Source organism: Antennarius striatus, chromosome 2 (assembly GCF_040054535.1).
Source record: "Antennarius striatus isolate MH-2024 chromosome 2, ASM4005453v1, whole genome shotgun sequence".
NCBI classification, from domain to species: domain Eukaryota; kingdom Metazoa; phylum Chordata; class Actinopteri; order Lophiiformes; family Antennariidae; genus Antennarius; species Antennarius striatus.
In genome coordinates, this window is record NC_090777.1 from 12,967,253 (window position 1) to 12,993,891 (window position 26,639).

General features: G+C 41.9%; 2 protein-coding genes across 5 annotated transcripts; one reads left to right on the forward strand and one right to left on the reverse strand.

The window, feature by feature from the left end:
• Window positions 1-3,976: 3,976 nt before the first annotated feature.
• LOC137608113 (uncharacterized) lies at window positions 3,977-9,967 on the forward strand. Its single transcript, XM_068334180.1, has 9 exons — window positions 3,977-4,079; window positions 5,205-5,313; window positions 5,551-5,725; window positions 6,582-6,727; window positions 7,217-7,393; window positions 7,489-7,605; window positions 7,727-7,813; window positions 9,110-9,257; window positions 9,521-9,967. Exons 1-9 carry the CDS (start codon window positions 4,066-4,068, stop codon window positions 9,538-9,540), a joined length of 993 nt encoding a protein of 330 aa, XP_068190281.1. The 5' UTR covers window positions 3,977-4,065; the 3' UTR covers window positions 9,541-9,967.
• A 214-nt stretch (window positions 9,968-10,181) lies between these two features.
• nadka (NAD kinase a) lies at window positions 10,182-25,913 on the reverse strand. Of its 4 annotated transcripts, none has more exons than XM_068343345.1 (12): window positions 25,794-25,913; window positions 24,505-24,701; window positions 22,329-22,412; window positions 15,577-15,706; window positions 15,344-15,452; window positions 15,165-15,250; window positions 14,943-15,045; window positions 14,538-14,680; window positions 14,149-14,248; window positions 13,491-13,648; window positions 13,097-13,179; window positions 10,182-12,744 (listed from the first exon to the last, which is right to left on the reverse strand). In XM_068343345.1, exons 2-12 carry the CDS (start codon window positions 24,651-24,653, stop codon window positions 12,597-12,599), a joined length of 1,293 nt encoding a protein of 430 aa, XP_068199446.1. In that variant the 5' UTR covers window positions 24,654-24,701; window positions 25,794-25,913; the 3' UTR covers window positions 10,182-12,596. The 4 variants fall into 4 exon arrangements, with proteins under 4 accessions (XP_068199446.1, XP_068199442.1, XP_068199455.1 ...); XM_068343341.1 differs by having other exon boundaries at window positions 24,505-24,674; window positions 25,794-25,912; XM_068343354.1 differs by lacking the exon at window positions 25,794-25,913 and adding an exon at window positions 24,854-25,176 and having other exon boundaries at window positions 24,505-24,674.
• Window positions 25,914-26,639: the final 726 nt, after the last annotated feature.

Here is a 26,639-nt window from a genome sequence, read left to right on the forward strand (position 1 = left end):
CGTCTTCTCTTCCTCCTCCTCCACGTGATAGTGGGTGGAAGATTTTAGGTGACAAGTGAGTCAATATATGTCCTCCAAGTTGACGTGTCAGAATAAAGAACCATGGGCACATGAGATGAGTCAGAGCCCAACAGGGATACCTACTGAATATCAAGCAGGCAGTCATACGGTTATGACTGACTGGCATGAATGAAGGAAGTGTTTAGGACTGATATCTTCATTGATTTATAGAAAGGCAATATTTTAAAATTTACCCCCCAAAAAAGTACAGTACATCGATTTTTAACAAACAGCAGAGTCATTACTATTCCAAAATATCTAATTTAGTACAACTGGAAAAAGTAATCAAGAACAGAACCTCATTACTTCCATCACAGAACTAATGGTGAGAACCTGCCATCTAGTACAGTCAATGTGGTATTCCCATATTTAGTATAAATGCATTGTGATATGTTCTAATTTGTTTTCTGCTTGTATTGCCATTTTATAATCAAAACTGAACAATTTCTCTTTGACTGGATACTAATAATCTATCCTTGCAGGCAGAATCCCCCTCCCAAAGTAACTGTCGAGGTTATTTATAAAGGGCTTAATTTTGACATCAAGTTCTATGTAGGACAATGAGCATAAGACTACCACTAAAGTAAACCACTAAAACCACCTCCACCACCTCCAACCACCTCCACCTCCAAAACATGCATGAATTGGCCGGCTTAAAATTGCCCGTAGGTGTGAGTGTGTGTGCGTGGTTGTTCGTCTACATGTGGATCTGAGGTGCACTGGCGCCAGCCGGAGTGTTCCCTTTTTGTATGACTACCCCACTCTTCCGTATGTGCCATCAAGTATGACCCCGAAAATGGACTCTTGTTTGAAAATGTCATTCTTAGCAACGTTGACTGTCCCACTTCCACATCTGATGTCATCTTTCACTTCTGATGCAGCTGTCCGATAACACACCTGGTGTCAGCAGTCTGACATCCCAGGAGGCCATTTTTACAGAGCAACACACGTGATAGTAATTTCTCTATGACCTAATTTTTTTATTGATAGATTATAATATGTGATCAAATTAGTGGTCAGATGTATGAAATGTCAGATTAGCCTACTTTGTTGTCAGCTAACAGCAATATACTCAGGTAGTGTTAGCTTACAGTAGCTAAAAGTATTGTTAGCTAACAGTAGCCACCAGTATTGTTGGCTATGTGATTTAGTTTTCTGTGCATTTCAAATATTTTCCTTGTTCATGTTTTTTTTTTTAATTTTTAAAAAAAATTACTGCTGGAACAATTTTAAAAAAAAATAACATGGCTGCCAGCTGGGATCTCTTTGGATCATGTCTTACAAATGATCCAGGATGGATGAGATGACGAGCCAGTCGCAGGCATTGACTCGAAATCTGACATCTCAGATATACAGTAGAGAACCCAGACTATTGTCCCTCCACTGTCCAAGGCCAGTGAGGCACACACGAGTCCCCTGATGAGTCATCTGAAGAGGACGTGGATATTATGCCCATCCGAAGGAGCTGCAAGGGCTCTTACTGGGCAGAGTTACCCACCAGCCAGCTGGAAAGAGTGGAAAAATGTAACCTGAGCTGGTGGCCTTAATTGGATTAACCCTTTTTGCAGGAAGTGAGAAGAACTGGAATGTACCAGTCTGTACGCTTTTCGGGAGTCCTCTGCACAACCCATTGTACAAGGCCACTATGTCAATTCGAAGATTTGAAGATATTCGCCGTTTCTTACGCTGTAGGACCTAAACGTATGTGCCTGATGGTGTATGTGTGGGTATTGGCTTGTGGTGGGAGGAGTGGCACTGGAGTGTGTCTTCAGAAGTTAATAACTAATACCGCTCACCTGTGTTCACCAGTTACTTCTAGTTATGGTGTGGGGTGAGTACCAGGGTGAAATTTTGTGTTGACCACTTGGGATATTTTGGTTATGTGTAGTATTGTCTTTGTTTTACTCAAAATGACTGTAAGTGTCAATCGGTGTGCAGCGTAACAATAAACAAAGAGTATTGATCAGATCCAGAAGTGAATTAATATTAATTGGCTCGCGTGTCATCAGTTATCTCCAGTGTTTAGCCCGTGGCGGCTGTCTCGTCTTTCGGTCATTTGTCAGTCGCAACATACACTTTGATGACAAGTGGACCAGACTCCCGACTGGAAACAGGTTGCATGGCAGCTTATCGCTACATATGGGACCTGAACCTGGTCAACTGCAGGTACAAATTCATCCCCAGTGATTGTGTGACAGTGGATGAACAACTTGTGCCTTTCAGAGGGAGGACCAAGCAAGCCCCAAGTACGGCATAAAGATCTTCTGGGTTTGTGATGCACATACCTCATATGCAGTTGATAGAATTGTGTACCTAGGGAGACAACCAGAAGAAAACGTCCAGAAGAATCTGGGGAAAACATTGTCCGTCAATCGTGCAGTGGATTCAGACACACAGGTCGCAACATCACCACTGACAACTTCTTCACCAGTCCTCTTGCTGAACATGTCCTGGAAGAGGGTCTGACTATTGTGGGAACTTTGTGACAGAACAAGCCAGACATTCCTCCAGTCATGAAGGCTTCTAGGTCCAGAGATGTACACAGCACCGAATTTGTGTTCAATGGCAACATGACCATGATCAGCTACGTAAGAAAGAAGGGGGAACTGCTGGGTTCTGCTGCTTAGCACAATAAACCACAGCAGGATGGTGGATGAAACCAGCCCAAAGAAAAAAACAGAAGGGATCCTCTTCTACAACCAGACGAAAAGAGGAGTGGATACTATGGACCAAAATTTGGTTGTGAACTACACCTGCAAACACTAGACGTAAAGATGGCCCGTGGTGTTCTGGTATAACATCATTGACATCGCCGCTCTGAATGCCTATACAGAACCTACCAACTTACATCACAGAAGCAATGGTAAAGTGTGGAGTGACAAAACTGCTGCGATCCGGCCACAGGAAAAAAGCACACAGTGTCAGCAGAAGAGGAAGAGGTGCCGGGTGTGTCCAAGAAAGAAAGATCACAAAACCACTGATTGCTGTGTCAAATGCAGTACAACTGTGTGCAACGGTCACAGCCAGAAGCAAGTAGTTTGTGACAGATGCACACAGTGAGAGGAGATTTAATGTTTTTGTGTATACATATGCATGTAAAACAAGGCAGTCAGAGACTCCAACATCTTGCGACACCCCTGAATTCAACATTTTGCCCTGGCCTACACATTTTTGTGCCTCTGGCTTGCTGGAAATGTAGCTTTTTGTTTTGTCATTACATCTCATCAGGTTTCAGAGATGTGTACCTAAAAAGGCAGACAGTGCGCCGTTGTTCCTCGTGGTAAATGCGTTCCAGGAACCACACACGATTAACAAATTCCGTGATAGAGCGACAAACTATTTATCTTATTATTTACAGTAATTTCAATGTTTCTGAACACTCTCCATACTGATATTAAACTGCCTTCTATCTGTATTACCTTTTCCCACACACTTATCGATTGTTTAAAGCACTTTTGTGTCTCACGGAAGTCCGAGACTTATAGAACGTAGCGCACTTCCGGATGCTGTCAGCCAATTAAATGCGCGTACGGTATCAGTCCGGACGAATGAACACGCAAACACTGACAATTACAATACATCACGGCTTCGCGGGATGTAAAAACTGCAAATTCTTAAAATTAATGAAAAATAAATTTGAAAAATGCAAATGGTGTCATGTCACAAACATGTTCTATGAGGAATACCTGGAATATGAATATATTACAACTTTTTTATTTTGAAACTGCTAAAGAAAAACAACCCCTGGGGTCATGTTTGACCCCACCTGTGGAGGAGTGGAGGTACTGCATATTAGTAACTTGTGCATCCAGGGGTTGACGTGAATTCACCTACTGTCCTCCAGGGGGCAGCACAGAAAGTCGGTGGCGGTTAATCAGCAGCAGTAGACCCTCTTCCTCTTCTTCTCCTCCTGCTGCTCTGGTTCCTGTTTACATGGAGAGATGTGAACATGAAGCAGAGACTCGCTGGAGGAGAGGAACATGTAACAGGGTTGTCCGCTGAGACATGGACGAGATTAGGTGAGGATCCGTCGGTGGACTTTATTCCACTTCCTGTTCTCCGCTCCGGACTCTTCTGCACGGAAACCGGACCTGGACGGTGCCGTGACGTCACTGAATTCAAATACAGTCGTACTGTAGTTTATTCAATGTGTGACAAAAAGTGAATCTATCTACGTTTCTTCTTTCTTTAACGCGAGTCCAGGTACAGGAAGGACCTCTGTCATGCTTTAGGGTATTGTTTACAGATTGGTTTCAGCTCCTTCATGGCATTGAAAATATGCAGTTGTTTGAAGGGTAACTTTTGCAAATGAACAATAATTGTTCATTTGCAATGAAAAACCCCCCAAAATGGTTTCATTCATTCATTCATTCATTCATTCATTCATTGGAGAGGCGGGGTACACCCTGCATGGGTTGCCAACGCATTGCAGGAGAAGGGGTTTTAATATCAGTTTAATTCTAAAAATGTTTGTCACACTTTTTAATGATGCAGGATTCACATAAAAACCCATTAATTCAAAATAACAGGAAATGAGAGTTAATGTTAAAGCATTTTAAACCCAATAAAAATGAGCTCCTTAAACATGAACGCCATTTCAAATTCTTCTGTTTTTAAAGTATAATATTAAGAAATACAAATATATAGTTAACTCAAACTAATCATACCTATGGCAAATTTCGACTTAAAAGTTAATTTTATTTAACCTGCAAGTTTTTTCCCAGTTCTCACAGAAGATAAGATGATGTACAAGAGGCCTGGTTCATCTCCAATCAAGAAAAAAGTTGCTGGTTGAATAAAAGTAACTAAAGTAACTTTTTTCATCAGTATGAATAATTTAGTGCTTATCTGTGCTTAGGATTTTATGTTCCATGGCATTTTCTACTTTGTAGATTTACCATATTCACTCTATTTCAAATGATTACATGGTGAACAGAGCTGTAGTTTATTTACGGGGTGATAGTGACGGCATTGGTGGAGGAGTCTGATCTGTGAGTTCTGTCTCTTTATTTTGGTCCAGTGTTTCTCCATATCTGCCGTACACGTACGGATGAATATTCCAAACTACTTTATCTCAGTCTTTTTATGTAGTGCATGAAAAAATCTGCATCTGCCTCTAATGACTTGATTTCTTTACACTGCAGTCCGTTGTTGGGAAACCAGGTCTCTGGTCAGCCCCCAGAGGCCCCAGATCTCTTGTCTCCAAATCTGAGGCCCCGACACCATGACCTGATCCCAACACCATGTGGACCGGTACGCTGCTGCAGTACAGGAGAAGCTCCGTTATTACTGCTTTGTAAAGTAGAGGCCAACTGGTATAAGAAGAGAAGGGATCAGCTTTGATCTGATTAGTAGAGAAAGTCACATAAACCCTTCTGTGTTTATGTTGTACTTCTACTGCTGTGAACTTTTATCAAAGAAGTATGAAACTGGTTGAACTGGTTCTTTATGCCTGATGTAACCTATACTTTCATTTTTACCCTCATGCAGATAAAGTCGTGGTCGGAGCTGTCATGTCTGCTCAAGCTCTACTTCTGCTTCACCATTGCGTCTCTGCTGGTGCTGCTGGGCCTCACTGCGTCCAGCATCTATAAGCAGCACATGAACACAGACGTTTCTGATGAGGACAATTTCACCGTGTCGCTCATCCAGCTGATCGGAATATGTGAGTGCTTTAATGGCAGCAAGCAAGTTGTTCGCTGTCGGCGCTGATAGGAAGACGGGTTTCTTACTAGATCCATTTGAGAAGTAGTTGGTAAAAAGCAGAAGTTTCTCATTTAGTGAAACGTTAGTAGAATGTGATTGCTGTGGTGTCATCTGTCTGTTTCCCTTCACACTGTTGTAAAAAAATGACATCAGCAGTTCACTAAACTCATTTTGATCTTCAACAGTCTACATCTTGGATTTTCGTTCCTCTAATAGTACAAAAAAAAAAAAGAAAGAATGAAAGAAAGAAAGAAAGTGTTCTCACGGAAATTTGACAATAGACGAGTCGTCACTTCTCCCGGGAGATGGAAAATGTGAAGACGAGATGATTACAGTTGTAGTTAGCAAGAAAATAGATGGATGGATGTCAAGTTATTTTATTTGTGTTATGCCAAAATTTAACAAAAGTTAAATCAAAGTATTTTACAAGATGAACAGACCGCCACTTCATTCTACAATAAAAAAAAAAGGAACAGGAAAACACATCTAAAACCACAGTAGCACCAACACTTATTGGAAAAGTTCAGTTTGTAGCCTTCATAATAACTACTAGAACATAACTGAGGCTGATAACTGAAGGATCAATATTCATCATCATGTGTTTTGATTATCCTGCGTCACAAGGGGTTGCTGCTCTCTCAAGCTCACATTTGGCAAGAATGCCAAATGTCTGCTTGCTGTAGACACTCATCATGTTATACATGAACCCGTCACAGCTTTCCATTCAGATCCCCAGATGATGAGAAAAAAACCATCAAAAACTGAATGTGTGTTTTATACAAATGTTGTGTGAGGCTCTGGTCTGCTCCCTGCAGTGTTCTGTATCTACTACATCAGCCGGGGGGTGATGCAGGAGAACACACAGGAGCTGGTGGCGTTTGTCCTCAGCATATTGGTGGTGATGGTGCGATCGGTCGTCAACTTCTCAGTGCTGGGATCAAGCGGCAAACAGGAGCTGCTGGTAGGCAACGCATGAAACTCCACAGGAGGAAGTGTCCACGGGAGGAAGTGTCTACGATGCTCCGTTACGGGATTAAAATAGAACCAAGGTTTCTCCCCAACGACTGGCTGACTTCAGCATGGCCTTAAAAAAACAGACGAGTGAACGCTGCTTCCTGCTCTTAATGTTCAAACTAATGTTCAGCAGCATCCGTCTGGTCGGGAGGAGACACAGCTCCACCATCAGATGTCACTGTTGCACAAGTGGTGTCTAACAATGAAGTGTTGATCCTTTAGTCTAAGGGGAGTGTTCACGCCTCAGATTGTGTTTGATGAGTGGACAAACGTTATGAGAAAGTGGGTGTGATTTGCGGCTAATAGGAGGTAGTCAAACTATCATAAATCCAGGTGTGTGTGTGTGTGTGTGTGTGTGTGTGTGTGTGTGTGTGTGTGTGTGTGTGTGTGTGTGTGTGTGTGTGTGTGTGTATGTGTGTTTTTTCGCATTTTGCAGCCTCGTTTCGTGTGCATTGTGTGTTTGGGTGTGACCCACGTTTTCTGCACCACGCTGCTCATCAGGAGGCCCAACATGATGGCATTCCGTGTGGGCGGGGCCCTGGAGAGCCTCCAGGAACAATACTTCCTGCTGAACTTGTGTTTCTCCATGGTGACCTTTGACCTGCAGGCTCAGGTACAGCTTTATCCAACTTGTACAGCATGTCTGTTTTGAACGTACGTCGGTACAGAAGCTCAGTCAGAGGTGAGCTTGTTGTTGGTGTGTTTCAGTTGTGTCTCTGCATCCTGATCACGACAGCCGACTCGGCCTGGTCAACAGCCAATAGCATCATCTTGGGGGTCGGGGTGGTGTGGGCCCTCTTCACCGCCGCTGTCGGCGCTGTCGCTGTGAGTGCTGCTCATCCCATCGCCTCTAAATCCTCTCCTCACGCCAATGAGCAGAAAAATGTCCGAGCTGAATGGATTTTAATCAGCAAAGGTCTGAAGGATGGCTTGAAATGTTTTTCAGGTTTTAAAGGAAGCCAAGGTCTTAGTTTGGGTCTTCATGGTGCAGAACCTTCCTCAAGTTGCCTTCTTCGTTTACCTGATGTACACGGTGAGCTAACAGTGAAGTCCCTCCGGCGCTCAGACGTCTCTCGGAGTCTGGGTCGTGAAGCAGCTTTTACAAACCGTTGGTTATGCAGGTTTTGAACGTCTGGTTGTCAGAGACTTCACAGAAAGAGACGATACGCTGGAGCCTCCTGAAGATGGTAAAACACTTCGCAGCTGTAAGATTTCATTTTTTTAAGAAGTCATTTCCTGCAGCAGCTGGGGCGGTCAGTGGTCGGGACCATTTTTCTGATGAGTATTAATACTGACTGATGATTTGCTGTGTGCGTTCACAGCAGCAGGCGGTCAGCAACGTGACTCAGCAGTAACACAAATGAATGTAGCTGAGTAATGATAGAATTCAGATGTGGCCTGAGCCGGACTGAACAACCATTACAATCAACAGGATTCATCCATGTCTGCTCTTACCTGCTGCACACCAGTCAGTACAGTTGTCTCCTGCTGAACTTTGTATTATGGTATGGAAGAAATGCCATAGTGGTGTCTCCAGAGGTGAATGTTTTTCACATGACTGGTGTAGCCTTTAAATTATTCAAAATACTCTTCTAATCGTGTTCCTTCAGCATAGGTTGTAATTATTGAAGAATTTGGGTGTGTTGTCCTATAAGACCTGACAGAAAACAATGTTCTCTGGCTGGTGACATTATTCAAATTTTAAATTAGGTCACAGTCATAAAGTGTGACAGGAAGCATATGTCAGTTAACTGTCAAGGCATAAACAACATATTCTCCAACACGGAAGGACTTTGGTTGCACGCAATCCAAATACAGTTTGTATGAATTTAAAACAGAGATTGTTGTTTTCAGATTATGTTTGCATTGACATGGGTTTGTTTGTCTTCAAGCAGGATAACACAACAGCTGCATGACAGATTCTCAGAAAACCTGTTAGGTGGGTTGGACATAGGGCAAAAAGAAAGCCATTTAAAATTTGGAATAGATCAAAGTAAAAGGGTGAATGCAGCTGGTGCGTTCGCCAGTCACACAGACGGCTTGGCGGATCTCCATGAAGTTGGGTGGAAGGATGCAGCTGACACAGAAAGTGAAATTCCAGCCTGTTTCGGTGAACCTGTTTGGCGTCCTTTCACTGGATTCTGGAGTAAATACTGAAGGAAACGTCAGTCGGGGGCGGCAGCTCATTTGTATTTCCATTTTGCATGGAGAAACTTTAAATGCAGCTGGGATCCAGTCGACTCAACCACAGCTGTGTCTTGTGTGACACATGTATGTCAGAATGACGGAACAGATTCCTGCCAGGCTCAGTGGTTTGCTCTCATTGCAGGTGATCATGAAATGGTTCCAGGACAGCACATACACCCTGGAGGCGGCCGCCGTCACGGGAGCGCTCATCTCACTGCTGATTAAAGTGGTTCTGCTCGGGGGCCTCATCCGGCTGGTGCACAGCTTCGGTCAAGGACTGAGGGAGAGAAGTGAGTATCCCGCTTTGGTATCAGTTCTGTAAGTCTCAAAACTAAATGGAAGACGAAACTGGCAGACCACATTAAGGGAATATTAACTAATCGGTGTGTCTTCACCGATTTCTAAATATCCTGAGTCACTTCACTTTCTTCACGTCGTCTGGATAACGTCACATTTTCTGAGAAACCTGACAACACTGATCCTTATGTAGCAAATCTGTTGACCAGAAAGCAGAACAATACAAAGATTGTTGGTCTTTTATCATCTTTTGCAGTGTTCGCAGCCAGCAAGTGATAAAACATCTGACGGTCACACATCAAGGACACAGCTGCACAGCGAAGGCTGAACGTTTAGAAGCTTCAGAGCGTCCGGCTGTGGAGCTCATTGTTCTTCATGTTCACCCAAATCATCCTCAGTTTAGATGTTCCTGATCCTGTGCTCTTAAACTTTGATTTCAGCTAACAGCTCTTTGTTTACGTGCCTGAATGCATAATGCACCAAAAATCAGCCGCACTTTCTCTGACTGCATCAAATGCCTTAGTAGATTGGACTGATAATGATTTTAATGTGTCGTCTATTGGCCCCAAAGATGTTTATGAAGAGCCAACATCCTATTTTAAATTAGCCTTTATCTTAGAATGTCTGTATTTCTTTCTTGTAAATGAAAATCGAATTACTGTAGGTTACATTTAAAAAAAGTTTGTTTTTTAAATGTTGTGATTTGCATTGTTTTGAGAACTTCTTTGGAACACTGCAATCTTTTTATCTTAACTCTCCGCAGCACCTTAATGCACTGTTTTTCATTGAAGATTCCTAATAAAATTTCAATGCTGCTTGCTTGGATGTGTTGTTCAATAATCATAGAAGTCACTTTAGGACAACCTGAGGGCTGACATCAGCCGTGGAACACACAAAAAAAATAGAAGGGTCAACAGTTTCTCATTACATTTTCTCTTTATTAAAGTGCTCTGGAAAAAAATATCAGGATTCATTTAAGAAATATTAACAAAATTACAGATAAAAAAGATAGAAGCTCTCAAACATACAAAAGTGAAAAGCACTTCAAGAGTTGACAAAGCTTCATAGAAAAGAGAAGTCAGAATGTTTCTGGGTTAACGGGGACTCACCAGACTGACGTGTAAAACAAACCGATTACAGCGTCTTTTCGAAATGTGGATTCAAGAACTTCATCTAAAATCTGAGCCATTCAAGTAACTCTGGAATGCATTTTGAATTTGGAGCATTTGGCTTTCTCTTGAACGCACTTAACTGCATTCAGACAACTAAAATATTCAAGAAAAAACCGAGGAATTTATTCATGTAAAAAGTATCAAATGGGTTTATTCTCAGCAAAGATACTTTGTAAACTGGTTATTAAACATAGAGACTGCAATATACATAGATACATGTGTATGTATGTATATATATATATATATATATATGTGTGTGTGTGTGTGTGTGTGTGTGTGTGTGTGTGTGTGTGTGTGTGTGGAATGATTGCCTTTTTACTTTTCCCACTTCAGCCTGTCCACTTGAGTTTCCACAAGTGAAGCCACTCGTGATACTTTCATCCACAGAATTTGTTGAGCCAGTTCACAACGTATGTATTTCTATGTACACTTCAAAAGTGGATGTGTAAGGTAGGCCACCTTTAAGTATTCAGCACCAACTGTGCTTTGAGTTGTAAACTGATGAGAACTAATCCACCAATGCCTTAAATAGTTGCTTAACAAAGACACAAAACCTGACATGACCCACAGCTCACACAAACATCGGTAGAAAACAGAATTTAGCTATGGCTTTGGGCACAAAAAAAACACTTTAAAAATACACTGAACACAGGTCTCTGCCTGAATTCAATGCAAACGTGTCTCCTGTCCAACACATTAACCACATACTATGCAATTCACATCTGTTGGTGCTGCAAAGCAATGAGGCAGTCACCATGGTTACAAAAAAACACACATCTCAGATCTGGTTTGTTTGATGACAACCTTGAAATTACAGTATTCTCTACATTCATATACTAATGTTTAAGGCACAGGCTGCAACCACGACCATGATTGGCAAGATGATGAAGTGGAGATCTCTTCCCTCCCATAACATTTGTCTTTTATTGATTATATCAGTGTATTCTGATTTGATTACCAGAATCCGATCAGCTTGTGTTGTTCATTAGACGAGTCCGTCATCCATCTGACAGAACAAGTGGTAGAACTCTACCTGATATAACCCAGAGAAGTGCATTCACTGCCATCCATCTCTGACTTCATGTTTTCTTACTCAGATTATAATATTATTATTATACAGTATATTATTTCATGTCTTAGATGATCTAAAGTCTTGCATTAAGTCAAGTCAAAATGCTTTTGTTTACGAGCTGCATTTTGACTTTGAGGTCAGTATAAAGAAAAAATCCACACAATCCTGAAACAGTGAGGCCAAACTCCGTTCCTTAATCACCAAACCACCACGTTCATTCATTTGAACATGACTAAACAACTTTCAGTGAACTTTACCCACTCCAATTAGTAACCTGTACAACCCCAGTTCAATGACTGGCATGAGACTCAAAGAGAGAAATTAAAGGGCTTTAAATTTCAATTTAACCAGACCTTTTCTTCCATTGCACTTTATTCAGCCAAGTTTTTTTTTTTTGGAAACATGTTGATTTCAAAATGGTCATTTTTAACCCAGTTCCGCAAAAATGTCGTCTGATGAAACAGAATCTGAGATCACTGTAGTTTTGCAAACCTGAACATCCAGCTCAGCTCAGCTGACAAGAGTACAAAGCCAATATTTCTTAAGTTGTTCTACATGTTGAATTGTTGGTACAAGTTTATGTTTCTGGTTTCTCAGCTTTAAACATGTTGTCTTTGTACTGTAGTCAGTGAACAACCGTTTCCTTCTGTTTTGATTGACTTTTGAAATAATATCCATACTTTTGTGGAACTGGGTTTTACTTCATGTTATTCTTCTATTAATGACCCTTTAATTCCAAGACAACACTTTTCCTCTACAGTCAACGTACTTTAAGAAAATAATTTGAGTGTAATGATCCCATAGGTTCATTAACATTGTACTGGTCCACACATTTTACTAAATGTACTTATTTAAAAATGAACTATTTTCCTGAGTAATTAAGAACAAGGAGTTTGCCTCAGTTTTCCTCCCACACATTTACGCTGCATGGCTTTAGCAGACGTGTGGTTGGACCCTGTATTTCTTGCCTTCCCACAGCTCTCAAGAGGAATCAAAAAGAAAAAATGGCACTGAGTACCATCAAGTTAAACCAAGGCATAGAAGTTCAGGAGACCTTCGAGAAGATCTTGATGATTGTGGAAATTCTTTCAAAACTCTTCATCCTCTGAGCTGAGGTAGTTCTGTTTCTTCCTCACGTTCCAGTGCAAACACTGGGCCAGGCTCTCGAACCAGTCATTGACAGGATCCCGGAAACAAATGGAGGGAACAGGGAAGCAGGACGTAGTGATGCAAATACTGGAAAAGGAGGGGAGAAGTGTGTTTTGAGTTATAAAGATTGGAAAGTGTGAATAAGGAATACGTGCAATCAAAAATACCAAAGAAAAGGTGACACTGCAACTTCCTTGTGAGGCAACAATGGGTTTTTGTTCAAGCATGCTTCAGTAACCCTAAATGATATGAGGCTTCTGTCAAGAACCAGGAAGCTGATTGCCTCAGGATGAGTCGCATAAAGGAACCATTAAACAGGTTGATACGGTTACATGGAAAAGCCTGCGAGTGTCGAGGTAGCTGAGGAGGGGTTAAATTTAGTTTCGTCCTTTGGGCTGTGGCTTTTGTTTTGCTCCCTCTCCTCAGTATGTGGACTAACCTGTCGCCGTGGCAGATTTCTTGTCTCTTTCTCCCGTCAAAGGAAACCCAGGCTGTGTTTCTAGCATCTTGCGACAGCATAATCTTAAACACAAACAGAAAAAAACATGAGCCTAAAATTTTATATCCAGTTGTGATTCCTATATAGAGGTGGAGGTTTGTTTTCTTTTTAAAACTGTTAACACACAGGTACAAACAGACTCCAAATAACTAAAATCCTTCTTTATCAGGTTTGAAGTTCAGTGTAGCTGAGGAGAGGGAGCTACCGTGACGCTAAATGCATGTGATGAACAGGCAGAGGAAGAGAAACAACCAGGTATGTCTGAAATCATGTGGGCTTGTTGCTGGACTTCTGATCCCTTCGCAAAACAAAACCAAACCTATGGTGTGAATACCTTCAGCTCCACCCCGGCAGGCACCACAATGGGCCTGAAGGACAGCGAGTGAGGGCAGATGGGGGTAATCATGATGGCCGGGACATTGGGATGGATCATGGAAGCTCCTGCTGCCACAGCGTACGCTGTACTTCCTGTCGGCGTCGACACAATCACACCTGATGGAGCAGAGAGACGTGAACTTAAGAGACGGCGTCCTGTTCAAGTCCCAAATACTGTTCCTCCATAGGTGTGAATGTAACGTCATCCTAAAGGTGCGATTAAGGAACGCATCCTTTGCAAGAAAAGCGTCAACTCAGTGGATGAAAACTTCCTGAAAGATATGCAAAAATCTTTTGTTTACAATATGATTTCAAACAGTTAATAGGGTGGTCTTCAATAAAAAGAAGAAGAAAGGAATGATGTGTGTTGTTTAGGTATGTTGTTGCCACGGAAACGCAAAAACGTTAAAACAGCAAAACGCCCCACTCTGTCTCCAGATGACGTGAAAAAAATTTGTTAAAGATGCTTTCAATAGTTTTTAAGTTATGCTCTAAACAAAACACAAAACCACCCAAGTATAATATTTCCACCCAAAAAGACAAACAAATCCCAAAATAAGTGGGTGTGATTCCAGTTATACTGTTCGCTGATCAATAAGAGATGATCTGACACTCACCGTCTCCCTGCACTGTGGTAATGAGGTGACCATCTAGGAACAGGTCCACGTTGGACAGATAGGACGAGGGTCCTCTGTCCACCACCACCTCGTTCAGCACCTGGAGGACAAACCCAGGGGACAGCCGTTAGCCGTCATGCGAGTCGGGGTACATCCAGTACATACAGGTGCACCAGAGCCAAGGGGTGGGGTGAGAGTATTCCTCATAATCCAGGGAGGGATGTGAATGCCTGGGTTGTTCCACATGAACGTTACGACACAAATAAGACCAAAACACTCATCCACAGCAGTGCTGTCGTGCGAACATCAATATGATCCCTAATGTCGGAGGAGAGTCGAATGTTTTTTCTCTCTTTTTCTCTAAGATGCGTTCACGTCCTTCACCTTACCTGGTACTGCACAGCTTTCCTGCTGCTTTCAATGTCTCCATTTGTCAGGATGATGCCCTTCTCATCCACTCGGGCCTTCTTCTCCCAGTTAGCTTTATGCACCCGCACTTTCAAGCGACTTCGCAGGATGATGGCGGTGTTGCCTACGGATAAGAAATACACTCGATGAAATTCTTTCCTTATTTAATTCAAACATCAACATTTAACTGGGAAAAAGCCTCAGGAAAGACATGTCAGCTATTTGGGTGCTAGGAGATGCATTTAAAATATTCACATCTAAATAAATGGCTTGTCAGTCATTTGAAGCAGCCTTAAGTGAATCCAGTCAGACAAATCCCACTCTGAGTGTTGACAGTATTTAAGCTGCAAACAGAGACTAACAAACTGGTTCACAACATTCCTTACCTTCAATAATTTGGGAGACCTGAGACTGGTATGTGTCAAATTTGAAAGGCGTCAGGAAGCCCAGCGAGCCGAGGTGAAAAGCCATAACTGGTGGGACGCTCTCCTGCAAATAAAAACGGAATGGTGGTTTTATTTTGCCGTTCCGATTAGGAAATCACACAAAGCCTGTTTTTTAAAAAACAAAAAAACAAACAAAAACAACAACTACACCTAGCTACACACCTGGAAGAGGGAAGACGCATAAAGCAGCGTTCCGTCTCCACCGAGGCAGATGATGAAGTCGACGCGGTTGGAGATGTCGTCGAGATCTGACAACAGAGAGACGATCAACCTTCTGAACACCTGATCTGTATTGTATTCTCCATACAACTTGAGCAATGAGGACCGTCTGGTTTTCATACCTTCCCTGAAAGTGCAGAAATTCTTAGTTATGGCCCCAAAGTTTTCATCACCTGAAATGGCTGGGTCCTCCAAGACTTTCCTTTCGACATAAACAATCAATTTTTTCACCTACAGCGACACAAAAACAAAACAAAACACAGAATTAGCCATATCTTAACCTGACCCCCCCCCCCCCCCCACACACACACACACACACACACCGTCATTGAAGGCCTTTTTAAAGTGGACAAACCTCGGTAAGGAATATGCAGAGCTCTTTGAAAGGCAGGAGCAGACTGGGATCACGAATCTTCTTGATGACAAGGACACTTTGTGGTGGTTTGTTCCACGTCAGCCTCTGGCTGGCTGGGTCCTGAATGTGCCTGAACACACAAACCCAACAGCACCTCATGTGAGAAACAAAAGCTAATCATTCATCCAGATCCTGGATGAACTAAGATCTATTCGCGTTCAGATAAAACTAGGACAGCAGAAAGACCTGGCCTGTAGTAAATCAGTCATTCGCAGGATATGGGTTAAAAATCAGGACAGAAACGCTGGAACTGTGTTTTTAGTGGAAAAAAAGAAATGTCATGTAAGTCCCTAAATGTAAATGTTCTAGAAGGAAAAACAAGATGTATCACGACTACATTAAAAGTCGGCATTAAAATCTGGACAGGCTAGAGCGGTGAAACAAATCTAAATCACATGGGAAACAGCCAAGGGGTCTAAAACCTGTTGACACTACAACAGTCAGATAATACTGACTGCAAAACAGGCCGAGTCTAGTTCAAGAATTTAGTCCTCATACGACAGTTTCTCTGCACTCGTATTGGTTGACTGTGAGTTACTGCTCACTAATGGGTTGAGCTGATGTGTCACAATAACAAACCGAGAAGTGTTATGAGCTCAGCTCACCCAAACGAAGAGAAGGGAATCCAATAATGAATTTATTGATAACTGACTACATTATAAACGTTTACTCTTGTTATTTACCTTTCTACAGTTTCCAACAAACTCCTGTTATTGTAGTTTCACAACACTTATCCCTGACAAACAGTTTTTACGCAAAATGTAGCATCGGTATCACACCACGACTTTTAGACCAATCACACGTGGAGAACAGTGGTGTGAAGCTTCAGCTTCTCTGACGAAATGAGAGAATAATGGGACAATTATGAATTACGACCTGCAAACACTGCAACATACTGACTCAACTGCATTACATCACAATTTGCAAGTGTGACGTTCAATGTTGTTTCAGCACACACTAGTTCTTCCTGTTCATGGTTTGTTAACATACATTCTCAGTTGAAGCTGCATTCACGTCTTGGTGATTATTCAGGCTCTATACTCTTCATCAGACCTCTTCACAGAGTTGTTGGGGCTCTGCTACCTCTGCGAAGTCAGATAACTGACTTCTTCTTCTATTGCTTTATCCAAAATAAATATCAAAAGATATCTCTCATACGCTCAATGAAACAATCACAATAAACAGCACAGCCGTGGCAGTGATTGTGATGTGAGCAACGAAACACGTCACGTGAGACGACACGCCTCCACGTCGTCTCCCTACAAACAACACGAGTACGGTATCGTCCTTAAGTACATCCTGTCCTGGGCTGTTTGTGCGCTCAAATTCACGACGATCTAAAACTAAACCTGACATTCTTTCCAGAGGCAACGGTCACTAGTATCAGAAAACACTAAGCTGCAGAGGTTCCAGCTCTAAGGCGGACCTTCAAACACTTCATACATCACAGGATTGAGAACACACACACAACTGATGTTGTGCAAACCTAGATTCAAATGCAAACGCAGGAAGCAAAGGAAACCTTCATTAGCATTTCAAATGGCAGCAAATGTATCAATTCATGGTTGGTTTCTCCTCAGACTACCTCAAAGCACCCACACCCACACCATCCCCTCATTCAGTCACCCTGCTCCATCCACGCCGCTACAACAAGGCTGTCACAACACAAAATAAACAACTTGATCTGTAGCGTCTGAACCTTGACATCAGCCTCCAGAATCCATATCAGCCCCAAGCTGAACAACATCATACATTCCTCCTCAGTCAAAAGCCAAAATAAAAGCTTGAACTTCTTAAGTTCATACGACTACAGGGACACTCCCTGAGCATTCGCCTGGAGGTCATCCGAGCAGGTAAGCCGTGTTTGTCAGTTGACAATTCACAGATCAGATATGCTGCTTGGGCTGAAAAAAAAAATAAAGACGGAATAGCTGTTCTCACCATTTCCACACTTTGTTCTCATTGTTGCTGCCAGGAGTATCCTGCAGGATGCACTGGTTGTACTTCATTGCTGTACACATGTAAGGATGCTGCCTCAGGTTGACTCAGCAGAAGATCGCCGCTCTGCCCTGGTGGCTCATTCTACCCCCAACAACTTCCTTCAACGCTGCGCCTCGCCGAGCAGCAGAAAAAACTGAGTCAGTACACTTGTTGTGGTGGAGCTGTGAGTCAGCCGTCGGATGTCTGAGCGGACGGGAGTCTCTTCAAGTGCTGCAGCGAGGCTCCAGGGTCGGCTAACACCCCCTCCCCTCCGGCTGGATTCACCAGGGATATATTTATCCTGCTCAGGACTTAACAGTAAAACCCTCCTGACACATTCTGCCACTCAACTTAAGCGCTACCTCATCTTAAACGGTTGACTTCATCTCAGCCCCAGCCCACTCCGTCAGCCTGACCACTCCCACTTCAGGGAAGGGCTGTCCTTATTGGACAGGTGTGATTAATGGTAACAATCACAACAGTCCCTAAAACTAGAACATCCAACATGATGAAAAGTGTCATGACAGAGTTGGAACAACAACAATGCTTCTTTATTTATAAAGGATTGAGGAAGTGTTTTACAGGTGACTGAGACTGCCTGGAAAATCCACTTTATAACTGAGATTAATTACATCACGGTTTCCATTTCATCCCCTTTAAAAAAAAAAGAAAAGTAAAGCTTCACCTCTATCTTTTGAATTCTTAATACGTAAAACCTGAAAAACAAGGCTTTTTATTATAGGACCGAGTGAGAACAATGTGACAAGGTGACAGAAAGAGGAAGTTTGAGCGAGAAATAATCAACAGGGCTCAGTCACTGGTTAAATGATGTAATCTTGTGTGAAGGAAAAACAACAGGTTGAACCTTGAAAACTTGCAGTCACCATTAAAAAAGCATTGATACAGCCAGAACTGGTCATTAACATTCACCTCATTCATTCTTCTCAATGGTTTCAGTCAAAGTATAATCTCACATACTGTAAAACGGAAGTGTGTCGTATGTCATCATCACAGTTTAAACAGGAAGGCAACATGCTTCTCTCCACATGTCTGACTGGGATTAATAAATGGTTCAATGGGGGCAGAACCTGAGCAGCTATAGAATAAGTCGTCAGGATTAATTTCACAATTCAGTTTCAGAGCAACTTTGCACACAGAGGCCTGATGTGGGGGTCAGAACTCTGTTTACTGTGTTATTCTCTTAACCACAGTGTTTACTTGTGAAGGCCAACATCAGAGTAAAGAAAGAACTTGTTGTGATCACAGGGCTCAGTCCGAAACTCGTTAAATCTTTTTATTGTTTTTCCTCTCGGGTGTGTTTGCAGATTTTTTTATTGTCAAAATAAAAAACTCCCCAAACTACTGAGGATAAAATCAGTGCTAATGAAACAAAAGCAAGCTGGCTGTACCAGTTTACCCCCAATGGTATCGCAACCACACCCGTCAGCAGAGAGCGTAGCTTTAAGATCGGACAGGCCAGTTTGACATCTTGGCTTTGACCTCTGACCAACTCCTCTTCATCCAAATTGCTAATAGTGTTCACATAGTGTTACTATGTGCAGCCTCATCTTCATCGTGGAGTAAATATAGCCTGGATGTGTTACTTTTAACCTGTCTAGCTGCTTTGAGCGAGCTAATCCTTTCATTACAGCAGGCTAAAGCAAACAATGCAGGGAGCCACTTATGTGACGGAGCCAGTCAAGAGGTGACCGGGTGGGGAAACATGGCTGGTCCTTTATAACTGCTGACGCATCAAGGAGACCTATGCAACATTTTCAGCAGGTGGACACACCTGCTGAAATGCTGAAACACACTTGCTGAAAAGGTGGATGTGTCAGAATGGAGCTCATAGGATTCTGTACTGAATATATTGTAATACTTAACACTGGAAAACACGTCTTTTTTTAATAATGTTGTAGTGCTGCGACATTGAATGTCATGAAATTGATCAGTTTGATTATCAATATACCTCTGATCAACTTGTTTTTTTTTGGCTCAACTGTCTCTAATTCTGTAAGTCAAAGAAACAAACACTGAAAAAATCAGTGGACTTGAGGTCTGACGAGTCACACTCCTGGATTCCAAATAGCACTGAGCCTCGTACGTCAAACAGGAAGCTGTATTATAGACAGCAGGTCCACTGAAGCCGTACTTAACAGACGATACACAACCAGGCCTGAATAGACAACTTCACTTCTTGCCTGTTGAACCCATACTGCGTTCATTATCTTAGTTCGGGGGCAAAGAACCACATCTATTTAATCTGTCTTTTTATTTGACAAAAGACAACCCTCTCGTCAATATGTCTATCTTTAGATATGTGTTCAAGCAGTTGTTTGGCTGCAAACAGCTCAAACAAAAACATCTTTAATCAGAGTAGGCATTCAGAGCAATTTGTGACGATTTAGCAACTAAATATGCTGCCCTACTGGTTTCAGGGGCTCCAGGCTTTCAGTCTGTGCTGATCACATTCTCAAAGCCACTCGGGTCAGATGACAGATTGAGCTTTCAAAAACACTCCTTGTTCAATCAAGGAGTGTTGTGCAATTTGTCGAAATATTCTACACTGCTGTCATCCTAACATCACTTAAAAAACATCCAAAATGCTGGAGTGGAGCTGAAATCAGTCTCATATTTGAACACAATGATGACTTTCACTGACATTAGATAAAAAGTGAAACCAGCAACATGTCTGACTAATAGGCCACAGTGTGGCTGTCAAACACATGCTGTGGTGTTCTGGAAAATTTATTATAGGTGCATAATTACTACATAAAAAACAATGCAGACATACAGAATGTCCTATTCTTGTCCTCCTTGAATTTTTTTATAGACTGATATCTAAAATATAATTGCGCTTCTAAAAAACATTGTACCGTTATGTTGAATTCTGTTGTCAAATGTTACTCATTTATGTGCATACACATGTGACTGCCGACTCTGGTCGCTTTTACTTTTTAAAAAATTTTTGTTACTATTTCTTTCTTATCTTTCATTATATGACTTAATTTTTCTACGGTAATCGTGTGGGTACTTTCAATCTCCGTCAGCTGACCTTCAAAACTCTTTAGCTTATTGTGTACCCACGACATCAGTTGATCGAACTGAAGCCGACCAGCACTTTTTCAAGACCAACAGACATTCCGGTGGAATTTTGGAGAAAAATACAATGGGTTTGAAGATAGGAAAAGAAATCAGTGGAAGAGACAATGGTAATGTCTCTGACAGGAGATAATGACAGCCGTGTCTCCTGACAGTCATCATGGGTAATGAGAGATCGCTGGCTGATGGAGGAGCTAACAGAACATGTCAGGAGTCAAGAGCATTTCGAGTTATTGGTTACTCATGGACATTCTGGATAATTATATTTCCACTGACAGCTTCCGTACTGATTGCCGCGACAGAGATGGTAAAGGGAGTGGTAAGAAAAAACATGTCAAAAACATGTCCTAAACTACTAGGTTTAGGACACTAAAAACTACATACCTGTATATACATTTTTATTTTCTTATCTATTGTCTCTTTATTCATTCATTTTCTACCGCTTCATCCCAAGTTCATCTAGCTCCCCACGACCTGCCACAGTGGGTCACGGAGAGCTTGAGCTTATCCCAGCTTACTGTGGGCGTGAGGCAGGGGAAACTCTGGGCGCGACGCCAGTGCACTGTGGTGCTGTCAATTTATTACAATTTCTTTTTAGCTCTTCATTCTTAAATTCTCCTTATTCTGATATTCTCTATGGTTTTCTCTGGAGCAGAACAACCATAACGAAAAGCAATTCTCCCCTCAGGGATCAATCTGATGTACCAGGGGTTCCCCCCAACACAAACATGTCTAAATGTTGATTAAATGCCGTATTGAGTTTGTATGTTCCTATTTTGAACCGCGCACCACATCCAACCACAGTACTTCCCTTGTCTGCAGCAACCCACGCCAACCAGCACCACTCCATAAGCGCATTTCCAACACTCACCTCCCTCATCTCAACTTCACCATACTCACATGCCACTGTAAATAAGATAAAAACACTGCATATGTATGCGTGTATTAACTATGAAACCGAGGACACACGCACACACAAATACAGGGACCGAAGCAAAGCTAACAAGGCAGTCAGAGACTGCAACATCCTGATTTTGGACGACTTGCAGGTGTACAGTTGATACAGGACCCTTTTGTTTTCCAGATTCTTGCAGTTGGTAGGGTTAGGGAGTACCACTATGGATATGTAGCGACCTCAAAAATTTTTATTTGCCATTATAGGACCCTTTGAATGTGAGAAGGTGCAGTTTCTCAAAAAACAAGAAGGGGAGATAACCCCTCTCAAACTGAATGTGAGCATTACACATTTGGCAGATATCACGCCTGCATGCTGCCGATCAGGCTTCTAGGTTTTCTCTACAACAGATTTGTACAAAACAAAAAAGTGCTTTTTCCACAACTGACTATCCTAGTTAAAATTTAACTGAACACCTCAACGCTGGTCCTGAGACTACTTTAATATTAACTGAGTTGAAACTGACCAAAGGCTCAGAGCCACTGCTGCCACAACCAGAAGGAAAACCAACAGCAAGCAACTTCTACAGCTTTAAGTGCTGCATAAACTAAAAACACACAACTATGATATTAATTTAACTTTGACAAACCAAAGACCAAAACAACAACAACAAACAAGCACACACACACACTCTGGTGTCCCTATCCTGACTTACATTACTGCATGTGGATTCTGGAGCATGCATGCCTTTGGGCCGAACGTGGTCACGGGGCTTGGTCCATGAAGAGACTGAGTCCTCCTGAAAGAGAAGAGGAAGTTTCAAGCATTTTCAAGTACAACCCCTTTTTTATTTAAAAAAAAAAAGAGTCCTTTATTTGGAAGCAATATGTCACGCAACATTTAATTTGTAGGACACAACAGTGTGAACAGAAGACTAGCTCACTGTGCATCCTTATTCCTACCAGACAGCAGAAAAGACGTCTTTTTCTTCTGCGCTCTAATGACTTAGCAGGGAAAGGCCACATCGAAAACAAAATTGGTTTTCACTCCTCAACTCCATCTTCTCCTCTTTTACCACTATTCAAGAGAATCTAGCCTAGTTAAAAACTTGCATGTAAGGTCAGCATTAGTTGCTGATAGGTTTAAAAATAAAACTTCTCATGTCTGAGCACACTGTTACTCCTAAATTTCATTTCCCTGTCTTAAAGAAAAATAACGAGAAGTGGAGTTATAGTGATTGTAATCCTCAGAGACCGCCTAAGTACTTTGTTCATTATTAGCTGATAAAAAATGGGTCCACAGACATAAAACTATTTTTACTGTTGATTAAAAACAACTATTCTAATTATTCAATAACCTGAAAACATGCCAAATGATTTCACACCTTTCATGCTGAGCAATACATCTGGTAACTTTATTCAATCAAAATGTTTCACAGGTGTTTGCAATTGTGAAATGTCAGAAGAGCAAACACGTCTTTCTTTCTTCTCTGCAATACAAACACTGTGTCTGCAACCGTTGAAGTCTGATAGATACAATAACCATTACTATGAACACATCAGATGTCTTTATTTACTCTGGAGTTCCAGATAATGAACAAAGGTGTTCTCAGCAATGCCAAGCACACCCATTCACTTCAAAGGCTAAGACATTACGAATGTGTCACAGGTCGAAGGTCATTAAATTTGAGCTGTGATGCACGAATGGTTGAAGTCTTCTTCTACCGTACCAGTTAATCTCCTTTTGTTAAGCGTTGGCTGTTTACAGATTTAAAGCTCCATTAATCAATATATTGATTAAATAACACTCCACTTCCATGGTTATGTGAATGACACAGAGAGTTACATCTCTACTGAAACACATCAAGCAGCAGCTAAAAGACCTTTGTCTTCTGAGAAAAAACTAAACAGACTTAAAGAAATACAGTTAAGCCAGTCCTTAAAAAAGTAGAAGTTCTTTTTCATAATATGAGGAAATTCAGTGTTCAGATTAAATGTGAGGTTACAGGTCTCACTGTTATCTTCTGTTCGGATTAAAGATTCAAGACACTGATAAAAAGGTGATGAAATTTAAAAAGCCTCTGAACAAATGACTCATGGATTTATCTCAAACCAAACTGATTAATGTTCTGCATTAAACACAAAACTATTCTTCTACGGAGAAATTTTAAATAATTTCTAATCAACATCCACCATGAGTTTGAGCCACAAAGCCGATAAGTGAATGAAGATAATTCATCACTTTTCCAATTTGCAAACATTTTTACCTAAATTCATAATCACACTTTTTAAATGTCACAATTTAAAAGTCAGAAGTGTTATTTCTAAATTGGGTAAACCCAATGACGCTATATTTGTGGGAGTGTGTTTCAACACACTGGGCCAATTTCTTCATTTCCTCATTCATGCATTAATACAGGAAAGCCCCGATTGAAAAATGTGGAAGAATGTCTAAAGCACCCTGCAACATTTTGACGAAACACAGACGTTCAGGTAATAACTCAGTCAGGCCTTCACTATATCTTGTGATCCTAATGTCCAGACAGGCTGTTGAAATGTTCTCTGCAATGCCACTAATTTCCCTGCGGGGATCAGAATCAGTAGATAAAAAATATAATTAAAAAAAATAAAGAATCAAAAATAAATAAATAAAATAAAAAAGTAAAGAATGACTTCAATAAAGGTGATACGAAATGGACGGATAACATCAACAACAACTATATAGACAATGGCACAAAAACAGACATTAAGCACAGAATTACTTTCATTCATTCATTACTGCTTGTTCTGCCTATTGTGGGTCACGGGGATTGCTGGAGCCGATCCCAGCTGACTTGCAAGTGAGAGACAGGGGACACCCCGAGCATGACGTCTGCCCTGATGGTGACTAACCTGTACTCAGAGGAGCTGCCGGCTGAGGACGTGCTCAGGCTCCGGGTCTTCCTGTTCAGGCGAGTCAAGCCGCGGCATGCGGCCTCCCCCCCGTCACACGTGGAGCAGCAGTACGGAGCAGCTCCTCTCAGCTCCTCTCCAGCGTCCATGTCCCGCAGCCAGCCTGCAGCCTGACAGCAGGTAAACGATTAGAGGAGCTGCAGTCAAACAGTCACAGGCACACGATCAATAGTTCACACAGATAAGAGGCTGGGAAGGCACCTTTAGACTAAAACTATAAAAAAAAACTCCCTAATAGGTGCATTATTATAAAAACGGCTAAGAACAGGTAAGCCATTAGTTCACGTACTGAAGTCGGAAAGCGTCCGGGTTGCGCAATTTTTTTTTTTTAAAGTAACCTTTATTTAACCACGAAGTTCCTCCAGATTGTTGCTTCATCAGCGGACATCTTTAAAACTGAAGTCGTGTCATTATATTTGGGGTACGGGCATAAATATTATTAAAAATTCAGGATAATCCAAATAAAAGTGACCCAAAAAAGTTTGCGACGAAGCACATGAACGTGTTGATGCTGGTTAGCGCCGTCCCCGCACAGCAAGGCGGTTCCGGGTTCGCGTCCCGCTGTGAGCGGTTAGCATGTTCTCCCTGTGTGGGGATGGGTTCTCTCCGGGTGTCAGGCTTCCTCCCGCCTCCAAAAACATGCACTTCAGGTTACTTAGCCGCTCCAGATTGACCGTAGTGTGTGTGTGTGTGTGTGTGTGTGTGTGTGTGCATGCGTGTCTGTGACTCTGTGTGGCTCCCTGGTGCGCTGGCATCGCGCCCGGAGTATCCCCCGCCTCACGCCCCCAGCCGGCCGGGTTAGGCTCCAGCACCCCGCGACTCGTGATGGGAGATGAAGCGGTTTGAAAATGAATGAATGAATGAATGAATGGTGATAAACTTAAAGGGCTTCTCTGACAAGACGTTGGCTAACATTAGCCATCTAGATGCCTAACTAGCCACAGCTAGACATAACCTTCACAAGCACGCTACGGGTAAGTCAGGGTAGTAGCTTCACGTTAGCTAGCTAGGATTAAAACGTTACTTAAAATAAAATAGTTTATCAGTGTTCGCTACAACTAGTCAGCAAAAGGGATACTTTAGTGCTTAGAGTATGAATGGTGACCGGGGCAGTGAGTGAATGTACTCAACGTGCTAACTAACCTTGCGTAAATGTAGTTATTGAGCTAAGCTAGTAGTTAGGCATGGTCACTACAGATAGTATTATCCACTAATGTGGTCAACAGTACCTTTAATCCACACCGCTCGAGGTTACGACACAGAAGCCCGTCGGAAGATCAGAGTTTCTCCATTATCCCATTACATAGACATGTTTTGCTGGCTGAGAGCGCTGACAGTCGGCCCATCGCTTCCGGGTCCTGAGCCACCAATAACAGGCTCCCTCGACGATGACGTCACATGAGACGTTTTCGCCAGGAGTCAGTCATGTAAAAACCAAATCAACAATGTCAATACGATATATTAGGGAGGAGGCGAACTTTTGTCCTTCACATCGATGTTTTGATAGCAGGAAAAATCGATCCACGTTCAAATTTGAGTGACTGACGCGACGAGTGGGTGAGAACAGCTCCTGGTCTGCTTCCATGGCTGCTTCCATTTTCTGTGGTCTACAATGACCTTTCTGAAAAACGTGTGTCGTTTGTTCCCCTGCAGCTGTCTGACCGGGGCAGTGTGCGTGTTGGCCTTCACATCCTTGTTTCCAAAATATTAGTTGGTCCGGGCTGCTGATCAAGAGATTGTGTTGCAACGGCAGATAGATAGATAGATAGATACTTAATTAATCCCGGAGGAAATTGTATATATCCACTGCTCAGGCATTACATAACAAATAATACTGGATAAACACCAGGAGAAAAAGAAACACTGACATCACAGGACATACCACAAGACATACACTACACTAACAGACAGACACATGCAGCACTAACAGGACTTATATACTAAACTATAACTAAAATATAAACAGTATAAAATAAAATATAAACAGTATAAAATTGAATTAAAATATAAAACAGTATAAAAAAAATATAAACAGTATAAAATTAAATTAAAATTAAATTAAATCCATTTTCAAC

What these genes read in the sequence shown, in the direction of transcription:
- nadka (XM_068343345.1), bottom strand. Translation starts at nt 24,653, where the DNA reads ATGGACGCTGGAGAGGAGCTGAGAGGAGCTGCTCCGTACTGCTGCTCC. An exon ending in CAGAATCCACATGCAGTAAT is followed by an intron (nt 15,707 to 22,328) that starts GTAAGTCAGGAT and finishes TTGTGTGTTCAG; the next exon opens with GCACATTCAGGACCCAGCCA. An exon ending in GGTCTCCCAAATTATTGAAG is followed by an intron (nt 14,681 to 14,942) that starts GTAAGGAATGTT and finishes TCTTATCCGTAG; the next exon opens with GCAACACCGCCATCATCCTG.
- LOC137608113 (XM_068334180.1), top strand. An exon ending in TCGTTTACCTGATGTACACG is followed by an intron (nt 7,814 to 9,109) that starts GTGAGCTAACAG and finishes CTCTCATTGCAG; the next exon opens with GTGATCATGAAATGGTTCCA. An exon ending in TCAAGGACTGAGGGAGAGAA is followed by an intron (nt 9,258 to 9,520) that starts GTGAGTATCCCG and finishes CATCTTTTGCAG; the next exon opens with TGTTCGCAGCCAGCAAGTGA.